The sequence below is a fragment of the Saimiri boliviensis genome, chromosome 1 (genome assembly GCF_048565385.1).
Source record: "Saimiri boliviensis isolate mSaiBol1 chromosome 1, mSaiBol1.pri, whole genome shotgun sequence".
In the NCBI taxonomy this organism is placed as follows: Eukaryota; Metazoa; Chordata; class Mammalia; order Primates; family Cebidae; genus Saimiri; species Saimiri boliviensis.
In genome coordinates, this window is record NC_133449.1 from 185377310 (window position 1) to 185389433 (window position 12124).

Here is a 12124-nt window from a genome sequence, read left to right on the forward strand (position 1 = left end):
AGACCAATGTGGGGTCAAATTCTGGCTCGGCCACCGACCCTGAGTGACCTTTTAAGTTACTTAACTTTTCCCACGTTTCCTTTTCCTCATCTGTAAAATACTTCCCTTAACAATTTTGTAAAGATCAAAAGACAGAATGCACAGTATAATCCCTCCTACACTACATGTGGTAAGACAGTTATAATCCCTCTATGTTGTATGTGTTTAAAGTAGCTGCTGATGTTACTATTTTTATGAGAAAACCCCTGGACTTTAAGATCAGAGAGCTTTGGTCTTGAATTTCAGCTCCTTGGATGAAGTTGCCCATCCTCTGAGCTCTTCAGTTTTTCTGCTTCTATAAAATAGAATGTTGTGAGAATTAAAGGAGATAGAAAAAATCTGGTACCTTAGACTCTTTGTGAGAATTTGCCCGTGTTGTTTTCTCAGCAAGCTGCAAAGCGTCAATGGCTTTGATCACGCTTCTGAAAGGAAGAGTTGTCTCCACTGCGTTTACAAAAGGCGGAATTAGAAGTGACCAAAGTTCACTTGGTACAGGTTTGTCCTTTAGGGATGGAAATTCAGCTTTGATGATTAGTTTTGGAGAAAAGATCAGTGCCTAATTTAAGGAAAGGGTTTTTTAAGCTTCTCCTGCTTTGCTAATGAAGCAATGATGTCAGGCAGAAAAAGGGTGGTTAAAATGCAAAGTGAGAGACTGCAGCAGTGGTCACCTCTAAAGAGCTGTGATTTCCCTTATATGGTAGTGGAGTCTCTTTCTAATGCTTTTTAAATGAGGAGGTGACTGTGGGCAATCTCATAAAACAGCCCAACACCAGGATATGGAGAAAACGTGAGCATTAAGTAATCGGGCCCCAGCATGCTCTTAGAATATAAAAATACTGGCTCTGAGCAAGGTAAAACACCATCCCCGCTCTGGTTGTTGGCGATCCCAGGAATGAGGAGTTAATAGCAGAATAGATGTGGAAATTTTTGGCAACAGATGGGAGAAAGCTGTGGCAAGCTTCCTTGTCAGGGTTTAGACCTGACCCCAGGCAAAGGAGCAAACCTCTGTTCCTTCTGGAGGCTTGCTTCTTTCTCTGCAGCCCTGGGTTTCGACTTCGCCCTCCACCTGGCAGCAGAGCCACTTGAATGTCTCTTTGTTGGGTCTGGGTGGAGCAGGAGTGCTCCAGGGAGCACTCTCCAGCCCTGCCCTGGCAACCTATCCTCAATGGTTGTCAGTTTCCTATTACTGAAAGCATCACTGACCAACACAGTCAAATGCCCCAGTGATGAAACGCTGTCCCCACCAACACTCCAGCTTTGGATTCTTCCTTCCTCACCAGCTCTCAGGAAGCCCTTAAAAGAAGGTGAACAGAGAAAATATTGCCAGGGTTTCCCTGCAGATTGCCCCCTCCCTGCCCGCCCTTCCCCGCAACCCAGCCCTCTGATTACACACACTAAGTGCCGCTATCTGTGTAAATAACCTTTTCTTCCCCACCTCCCTTCAGCCTCCCTGCTCCCGGCTCCCATGCTCTTAGGCTCTCTCGCGTGATAAATAGCCAGGCTACTGCTCAGCGTGCACCAACACCTGGGAATAATCATGCAAAAATAACAGTGAGAGACTGCCGCACGTCTGTTCTTGACATTAACTTTACTCAGTTTGACAGGCTGCCACCACCAGCTGTTAGACTTATGGGTCTTTTTTTTTCCAGTGGAGATGGCTGCTTTCCTGCTTTCCTCTTTTTTTGGGCTCTAATAGGTTACATCAGTGTCCTATCAAGATGACAGAAAAGAGCTTTGACAAAGAAACCATTGCTAAAACAGGCGGGTTCTCTATTCTGATATTTTATTCCAGTTATTAGTATTATTAGAGTAATAATCCCCCACTGATTTTTAAATGAGGAGTATCTGATTAGAACTATATTAGTGTTTCCCCCCACAGAAAGGGATTTGTAGTTGCCTCTTGTGAATTGCCTTTGAATGTAGCCGATACTAGCATTTGGTCTCATAGGGCCAAACTGCCTATCGATTTCAGGTCTCAGGTATATTTGTAATAATGATACTAATATTGACAATAGTGATAGCTCCTATTTATTGAGTGCTACCTTATACCAGGCCCTGAGCTCAGGTTATTTGTATGATCTTATGTAGCAGTCACATGAGTCGGGTGTTATTTCCGTTTTACAGATGAAGGTACTGAGTCCCCAGAGAGATCAAACTACTTGCCTAAGGTTTTTGTAGCTAACAGTAGAGCTGGGATTCCAACTCCCAGTGAAGACAGATCCCTGCACCACCCTGTCTTCCATTAACACCCTACTTTTTGCTCTCAGGCCACCATGAAAGGTCCTTTGGCTGTGGTTCTACACTTATTGTTGTAATTTTGCTGTATTTGTGTGATTATCTGACGAGTGTCACAGTCTTGCCCACTGCACAGTCAGTCCACAGGGCAGGGACCTGGTCAGTTTGGACCCCTCTTGTTCCAGCAGGTTGTGTGGTGCCTGGCACACAGCAGGTGTGTAGTAATTATTGGGTGGATGTGTGATAGAGTTAAGGTGAGCTGCAGTAGACGATTAGGGTAGCAGTGCATGAAAAAAAGCTGCAACTAGAGATTAGGAGGAGGAGATTCTCTAATCAGTACAGGACTCATCAGGACCTTCATGGTGATTCCATCATTGCCATAAAATTGTAAAATGGGATGGGTTAAGCCGGTCAGTCGACTGCTGCCAGATGCCAGTGTGTGAAAGATGCAATAGTTCCCCAGGCTGAGCTTCTCAAGGTTAAGCCCCCTTTCTTATATATTTTTAACATACTTTAACTGCACTTAACCATGCATTTGGAGGGGATTATAGATTTATGTTAAATATAGTAGGATATAAAAAGGGGCTTTGGAAGGTTGTGTGCAGGGTTAGGGAACTGTAATATCAGACCAGGGACTTTTAAGCCAGTGTTTACTGAGCTAAGCACTATGCTGAGCATTCGCTTTGCATGGATTATCTCACTGAGTCTCCATTGCAACCCTTGTGGGGGTAATTGTTATTATGACTCCCATTTCTTAGAACTAGACACTGAGTCTTAGAGAAGAGAAGCCCAGCAACTTGCTCAGGGTCCCACACAGCAAGTACTGACAGGGTCAGCGTTTGAACCCAATTCTGTCTGCTCACAGGACCAGAGGTTCAGGGCGTGGTAGGCTGCCTCCTCACTGGAGGGAGTCCTTGCGGAAACCGTTCCCACCTTCTGCCTTAATGACCTTCATTGATTGAAGAAATTATGGTTTCGTGTATGGATCAGTGACCTGAGAAATCAGGGTGCAGTGGAGTTGATCTTTTGGATAAGGCAAAAATAACTACTGAAAATGCTTTAAAATGCTGCTTTGCATATGATACATGTGACTTCATGTTTGACACTGAGATACACTAGAGAACTGAAACCTTTTGGGGGGAACAGCTCCCACTGGGCGCATTACCTAGCAGAAAGAATTGGCCACACTCTTTGAATTACTTCCCTTCTACCCTTCTTCGGTTTCCCGGTGTATGTTGAACTCCTGTCAATTTTCCGCTTCCAGGATGCCATTGTTTTATGTGTACCCGGGCTGCCACTAGAGATAGCTTATTACACTTGTGCAAATATGGGCCATAGTTTTCCCTCGACTGAGTAGGGCGGGCTAGGCGATGTTCTGTGATTGCTTCAGGGAGAGGCTGGAAGCCCGAGCTCCAGCAGCCTCTGGTTGGGCAAGTCATGTGGCAAGGCTGCAGTGAAGCTCAGCCCTGTTAGTTGATGCCACAAGGAATGTGGACCCAGCAGAGCATATTATCCAGTTGTTATTTTATGAAATAGGATACATTTAAATTCTTCCCTAATTTTTAAATTGTTGGTAAAAAAAAAAAAAAATTAGAATGTTTTAAAAAGTAACATACCTGCCACATAAAGACACCTTTTGGAGTGGCTGTAAACCCCACCTGCAAATTCCGTTCTAATTGGTGACCTCCAAGGAAGAGGGGCCTATGGTGGGTCACATGGGTAGACTTTCTGCTCCACCTCCTCCCCAGTCCCGGCATCTCACAGGGAATGGGGGGAAGGTGCAATTCTCCTGTTTGGTTCTCCTCTCACTGGTAGTGCTGGTCTGGTACCTATGGGAATGGCAGTTCTGAGCCCCCATGAGACAGCCTGTACTACAGTTGAAAAATGAAGAGAGAAATTCACTTGTCCAAGTCAAAGATGTGAACCTTGAAACAATAGCAACTATCGGGTTTAAGGCTTTTAGACTATTATCGCATTGGGGTGCTATTTATGATTAAGTTTATATTTCTAGTCAAACTTTCTGAACCTTAGCTTTCTCATTTTAAAACAAAAAGGTTCTTTCTGTAAATATCAATTGAACTTGCATGGTTACATTTGGATTGTGTTACTGGAAACAAACACAATTAAGTTACAGGTAGGCCCAGAGTACTCTGGCTTCTCCCTTCAAGGCAGCCAGATTCCAGAGAAATTTGATCTTAGAAATTACATAAATATCCCAGAGAGAGAGAAAGAGAGAGAGAGAGAGAGAGAGAGAGAGAGAGAGAGAGAGAGAGACAGAGACAGAGACAGAGACAGACAGAGACGGAGAGAGAGGTGTGTGTGTGTGTGTGTGTGTGTGTGTGTGTGTGTGTGTGTTTCTGCATGCAAATACATCTATAGGTGGAGTTAGGATGAAATAAGGATTTAGTCTAGAAACTGTTGTGATAGGATTTGTCATCACTATTAGGCGACTGAAGAATGCATTTGTTGTTGTTGTTGTTTTTAAGAGACAGGGGCCTGCTTGTTGCCCAGGCTGTAGTGCCATGGTATGATCATAGCTTACAGCTGCCTTGAATTCTTGGGCTCAGTTGATCCTCCCACCTCAGCCTCTTAAGTATCTGGGGCAACACACATGCCACCATGCCTGGCTAATTTTTAAATTCTTTTTTGTAGAGATGGGGTTCTTGCTGTGTTGCCCAGGCTGGTCTCCAACTCTCAGCCTGAAGTGATACTCCCGCCTTGACCTCCCAAAATGTTGGGATTATAGGTGTGAGCCACTATGCCTGGCCAAGAAAGAATTTTTCTAGTTGTGGAAAATGGGCCTCAGAGAGGTTAAAGGACTCTCCAGAGTCATAAGCTGTAATATCGGAGTTATCATAGGCGCCAGTCCCAGTGTTAGCACGTCTTGCCACCGTAACCCTTATTGCCCCATTGTGTTCTCATCTCCAAACCAGAGAACCGATACACTGTAAGACTCTTCACCTCTACTTTTATTCCATTTTCTTGTGTATCCAATTCAAGCTACATTTGTTCCTTTGGTATTAATGTAGGCTGTCGATCAGGTGATGTGAAGAATGTTTTCAGAACAATGTTCATTTTGCCTTTTCAATTTATACACATGACATCAAATTGCAGTCAATTTACAGCTAACTATACAAATTAAGAAGTTGGAAAGTGTGCAAAAAACCCAACCGATGTATCATTTTCTTTGGTTTTTTATTTATTTTTAATTCTGGAAAGTGATTCTGATCTCAGCCAGTCTTTTAGTGGTAATAAAGACTACGAAGTAGCATTGTTTTTTTCCCCACTTAAATTTCCTCTCTCAGAACCCCTTTGTTCATTTGTCAGCTCAGTTTTAAAATAAGAACTATCAGTGTGAACTTTGATCCACATTAAGCTACATTTACACAAAAGCATAAATCACAGTATCTGGGGCTTGGGGCTGTTAAATGCTTTTCTTTCTTGGGCTCTGTGATCAAGAATGCAGAACAATAAAAAGCATGGAGCAAAAGAAGTTTTATGGCAGCTTTGAGAGCAGGAAATTAAGTTTTTTTAACATGCAGATGGGTGAAAGGCTGTTCTGTTGCATCTTGGATCACTCAGACAAGTGAACGTCAGTTTATCATTTTAGCGAAATGCAAACTGTAGAAATAGTTCCTACAGTCATATGAACAAGAAGCCCACACAGATGACTGCTTCAGCTGTTTAACTAGGAGCACACTTCCTCATATGACTCCTGAAATACACTCTTTTTGTTTTGTTTCTTTTTAAAAAAAAACCAACAAAGACTATATACTATTATGCCTATAGCCAAGTGGCTACTAAAGATAATTTACAGTGGATAACTGGGAATCTGTGAACAGCAGAATAAGGCAGCGTTTTACCAGAACGATCTTCGATGTGTCCTTTTTACATATAGGATTTGTTAGCCCACCTGATAATACATGCGAGGTGTCATCCCTTAAATGTAGGCCGTTTCTATGTGCAACATGAAGACATAGGGAATCTGGAGTCCTGGTACAAATGGGCTTTGCATTTGGCATTTTCGCAACCAATCATCAGTGTGAAAGCTCTCTGGAGCAGTCCCAGCAGTTGTGACAATGGGCCAAATGAGTGTACTGTTTAGTACATGCATAGCCTTTGGATTCATTATGGCCAGACTTAAACTTTTTGTGACGAAGAACTCCTTTGCTGCCTCCTGGGGATAGCGGTGCAAAAGAGATATCATTGCATCACAAGATCTATGGTTGGCTGCGATTTATATTTCCTATATTTGGAGAGACGGTGGCTGAGCCTTAATCAAACTCATTAGAGATCTTTAGCAGTTTAACCACGGAAGGATTTGTTCATCGGAGAAACTCAAGTTATGTTGATGTTGGGTTCATGCATTCATCTCTCACCTTGTATGAATTCTGCTGAACTTTACAGTAGAACACTTAATTAGGAGTTGATGCTTAATACATGCAAACAGTATCCAGTTTATGTGTTTCGGTGTAGATAATAAAGTTTATATGTTTTATGTATTCAGCAAAGCTAATGTATTTTAGTAGTGATTTAATTCATTATGGTTTATAAAGTACTTTGAAAACAATTTTACTTCATCTCTTAAATTATCAGTGTTTATTGGAGTTTCACCTTTGGAAAATGTTATAATTTTTTAAGTAAGATTTTGTTACATGTGAGAAGTAGCCTTCATTTTGCAAAACATGTTTCATTCACATCTGCTGAGGCTGACAGTTGTCCACTGATGAATTCAGAAGAACACTGGAGGCCTGCTTATGATTCAGGGAGCTAGCACTCTGTTTACCTTGTTTGGCATGAAAAAAGAAAATGCTCATTTCTATTCGACTTTATATTTTGGCACCATTAAAACACTCAAAGCATATTAGAATTGCAAATGGAATTTGGAATGGTGATGTATTCTAGAAGTGATATAAGCAAATTGCATTAAAAGGAATTCACAGAATGCAGCACCTCTGCAGTAAGCCTGTCTGTCTTTCAGGTTGACCCCCTGTTTACAGTGCCAGCGCCACCACCACCGATTTCCAGCAGTCTCACGCCTCAGATTCTACCCTCCTACTTTTCCCCATCTTCATCCAATATTGCAGCACCGGTTGAACAGCTTTTGGTTCGGACTCGTTCTGTGGGTGTCAATACATGTGAAGTTGGAGTAGTGACAGAGCCAGAGTGTCTTGGGCCCTGTGAACCCGGGACCAGTGTGAATTTGGAAGGGATCGTGTGGCATGAAACAGAAGAAGGTAAATACAATTTATTTTTATCTATTTCCCCATGCCCTCTTCCCCACAATGTATTTATGTCCACCTATGAGGAGAATTTGTGTTGCGGTATTCAGAGGAAAGAAAAGTGGTTTTTTACGCTCTCTGGATTTGTGTTGAAATAAGAGCTGTGTTTGTCTTGTGCATGGCTGCTTTTACATTGTGGATGAGTTGGGTATTTCTAAAAGTGATTCTCTTCTTTAAGTGCTAACATGGAAGGACTGTGAGAAGCAGGGTCAGGGTTTACTCTTCCCCTAAAAGGTATTGTGGAAATTAGGAAGGGGGAAGTTAATTTAATTCTTAGGGTGCCAACCAATGTGTTTGTCTTGCCATGGTGGTTTCTGTGTTGTACAGGCTTATATTTCCTTTCTGAATTGAGCCAGGGTTCTTGCACATAGTGAGGACCATTGTCATGATGTGGTATGGCCAGTTGGTGCTCAGGAATAATGAGGCCAGGGCCAAAGACTTAAGCCCCAGTTAAGCCGGTCACTTCTCTTCTACGGCCAGAGACGTAGAACGTTTTCTGCTCCTTTACTCGCCAAGCCATTTGGCAAAGGCAATGCATTAGTCACGAGAGAAACAAGGTTCAAAGGAAATGGATCAGGATTAATCTATCATTACTGTTGGAATGTAAGTGAGAGCATATGCCATGCTGATAGTCCAAATCATGGTTGGCCGTGTCTCATAGGACAGAACCACCAGGTACAAAGTGTTTCGTATAGCCAGTGTCATTAACAAGCCAACCAATGACCGAAAACTGCCCAGGCGAGCTGCAGCGCTCCATTGGGGAATGAGAAGAGTAGAAGAGCTAAGGGAAGAAGAGTGCCCCAGGGTGCTTCAGAGAGCACCAGGGAACAAAGGAAAATGAAGGCGTGGGGGAACTCTGCTCCCCTGCAAGTTAGATTGGTCAGAGTTAAAGGACATGACAGTCGTTGAGATCATGGTTATTTGCCAGAGGAGTAAGGGCAGGATGTGGGTAACAAGAAGGGTCTGAGACTCACAATTATTCATTCCATTCGTCTGAATCAAGGGGAAAAAATTGAGGGCTGCAACTCAAAGGGAGAAGGTGGCATGTATTAAAAAGTGGCTGAGTGGTTGGGGAATGGGGATATATTGAGGGTAATTGCTGGGCAAGTAGTAGTTGATAAAAAAAATTAGTTAAAGATAGTGAAACTGGGGGGATGAAAGAAGAGAATAAAAACCAATGAGAATCAGATGATAAGTGTTAAGCATAATACCTAAAAAAGGTAGAAAATGGCTCAAGCTGTTTCAAGATAGAAAACACAGATTCTTAGAGAACTCTGAATTCTACATATTACATTAGACATAGTCTTGTAGGATATGTTTCATAATTAAATAAAAATATTTGTACCTAGCACTGGTAAGTATAAATAAAGAATATGCAAGAAAGAATCAGAGAAAGAAACTGAAAGGAGCTGTGGTGAGCTCTTGTTTGCTCAGAGGGAAGTGATTAAAATTCACTTTTTTTTTTTTTGGCTTTAGAAATTTTTGAGTTTTGGGTCTCTTCTTTCTTTGGACTTTTAATTTGGGTTTTTCTGATATTCTGGGAAGTCATTTAAAACAATACTGTGGAGCCACATGGGGAGGAATTGATGTAGAAGGAGCTAGAATTTGTCTCATCTTGCTTGCCTGTTCAGTCACCGTCCAGTACAAGGGGTCCCATATGGGCAGCAAGGTTCTATCACGTTATTCTCTTGGGCTGTGCACGATTTGCCTTCCCTTAGATTTTCTCTAAGGGAAATGGTGGATAAGGCTTTCAAACTGACACTTCAGTGTGAAAAGTTTAAAAAAGGAATGAAGACATTAATAAGGCCACAGTGAATTTGTTCAGGTGCAGATTTTCAGGAACAGAAAGAGTAAGGGTTAATTTCCCTAAACTTGAACATCAGATTTTTTGTACTTGGATAATTACTCATTAGGGTGAAGCGCTGTCTTCCCATTTCTTAGCTGTGACTTAGCACGCCCATCAGTTTATTGCTTGTCATGATTTTATTTATTCAAGTGTGGAGTAGGACTGAGTTCCTGCAGTGTGACCTCACTGGGTGGTAGATGCTGTAAAATTAGCCACAGACTTTCTGGAACAGCTATAAAGCTTGGGTTATTTTTCACTTTGCTTAGAAGTCTGCTTAGTTTTGACTTTTAACCTTAGCCTCTTCTCAAAGATAGGATTATTTAGGGAAAAATCCATGCTTAAAAACTATAGCAGTACCTAAGTCGATGTGGAATTCTGGGCATATGCTTAAAGAGCTGTAAGATATTATTACTACTATTATTATTTGATAGTGATATACATAAAGCCTCACCAGCTCCGCTCTGTCCTCTGAAAAATTGGTCTCCTGAGTCCAACGTAGCTGCTTTTATGTGTTCTCTGATCCATCCATCTCTTTGGGTATCTGCACATTCATACAACAGACTGATAGCCTTAGAAGGTTTTCAGGCTGTTGGCAGATCCAGCCTTCTTTTAACTGCCTCACATTTTCCAGGATTTGGAATGTGTGGATGTTTACTGTGGTGATGAGAAGGAGCTGGAGCTGTTAATAGAGTTATTCTTGCTGAATAAACTAAACTTCTGACCTCCAAAGAATTTAAGAACTCGTCTTCGTAAAGGCCTGGGTCATAAGATGTATGTTTAATGTGCAACCATTTTCAAGAGTGTTCCATTTGCATTTTTTCTCACTGCAGCGTGTTTAAAGCTCTTGTACCAATTTAAAAATTAAACCCACTTGACCATTAATTTTTCCCTTTTGGGAAAAACAAAGAGACACACAGAACAAACACATTGGGAGCCAGTTATTTGGCAGAGCTGAAAGAGGGATTCCGGGAGAAGGGGAGGGGAGAGTAAGCTACAATAGTTTTGTGGTATAAGATTTCACTAACAAAGAGCTTCAAGTCGAGCATTTATAAAACTGTCAGGTGCCTTTGACTAATGTCCTGTAGATGGAGTTGAATAAACCCCACCCCGTCCCTGGTATTTTCACTTTGAGAGTATTGTGTAACTTGGTAGTGTTTTCCACAAACCTAATTTGTTACATCCGTTCATATGTGTGTGAAGGTTCATATGTGCGTGTGTTTTAAGATCCTAGAATTGTAAGAGTTCATGTCTGCCGTCTTTGGGGAATATTGAATAGTACCGTGATTTCTTTGGATGGTGGAGAATGGCAACACTGGACTAGGAAAATCCCCATTCAATACTTAATTCTTTCTCGTGTTTGGAATTTCTCATTAGAGGAGGAGTCTTTGAGTCACAGTCTTTCCCCTAGTGTTACTGCTGGTACATGAAGTACTGGTTGTCTAAGAACCAAGTTGTGCTCAGGAATAAAGTGTTACTAGTGAAGTTCCCTCTGGAAAAAATTAATGGGTTTCAGATCATGCCTAATAGGAGAGAAAAACTATTACTGCATTTGGATGTTTGGTTATTCTACTCTGATCTTTTTTCTTTAAGGTGAATGCATAGGAGCAATGATGTATTGTACAAAATTACTCACAGATGTTGGAAAGAATTTCCCTAGCATGTATTCCTGCCATTTGGGGCACACATGCCTCTGTATGGGCATTTGAAAATTTGCTCTTTAATAAATAAACCAGAAAAAACATGATATGTATAGCAATGTGTGTAAATAGATATGTGCTGAACTTAGTAGCCTTTATGAATGTGTTTGTTTCTGATTTTTATTGAATTGTGTTTCTTATTGGCTTTTTTTTTTTTTCCGTCTTACCTGAGAATGTACTTGGTTAGGCTGAGAACAGTCGGTCGCTATTGTTATGACTGTTATTTACTAATGCTCTGCCACTCTGTCATTCACAATCCTTTCACTTTCTTTCTGGTTATGTACAGCCATTGAAGAAAAAATGAGAGAAAGAAAACTGGTATTTGCCAAAGACAGTTCTCAGAACTGTGCCTTTGAATCACCTTGGGAGCTTTTTCAGGTGTTTGTTTAGTCTCGGTTGGCATTTGGGTCTGGTTTGGTATTGGTGTTTGGTCAAAGCTCCCTAAGGGATTCTAACAAGGCTGAGAACCACTGTCTCACGGCAAAGAGTGGATGCCCTCGCCCTTTGCAAGTTCCTTGACCTTTTCCATTGAAGGAAGACACATGCATTATTACTTCACTTTCCCAGGTGTAAAATGGATGTAGGGACTCCTGCTTACCTCACAGTGCGGATAGTGTCTATCGAGATCCTATGATGAGGGAGCAGGGTTGTTTAATCACTGTGCTGACGAGAAAGAGGGTCTGGCTTTGCTCCTCACCATGAACTGCACAGAGGATTTAAGAGGCTTAACAAACAGCTGGTAGTACCACTCTTCCTAATTCACTGACATGGGGAGAGTGGACCTTCCTGTTGATTTCTCAAGTGAGCCAGATGCACTACTTTTCTTTCTGTGTGCCCTCCGCTGAATAATTTTTGATATGTTTTAGAAGCCCATAGTATTAGGAAAGTTGTTGGCAACTTAAAATAGTGACTATCATTTTAATGAGAAGACTCAGTACTAGGTGTGAGAGGAAGAATGCTTGTTTGTATGAAAACCTTCTTCATCTGATGTGTTTTTCAAGGAAGGAAACAGATTTTGGGAATCA

The 12124-nt window shown here is 41.6% G+C and overlaps 1 protein-coding gene across 3 annotated transcripts in view; it reads left to right on the forward strand.

The window, feature by feature from the left end:
• Positions 1-12124, forward strand: part of ZNF608 (zinc finger protein 608) — a 115773-nt gene that overhangs the window by 43681 nt on the left and 59968 nt on the right. For all 3 annotated transcript variants that reach the window (XM_010339309.3, XM_074382031.1, XM_003920649.4), the window contains one exon: positions 7256-7511. In XM_010339309.3, coding sequence (XP_010337611.1) covers positions 7256-7511 — 256 coding nt within the window. The remainder of the gene's footprint in view (positions 1-7255; positions 7512-12124) is intronic.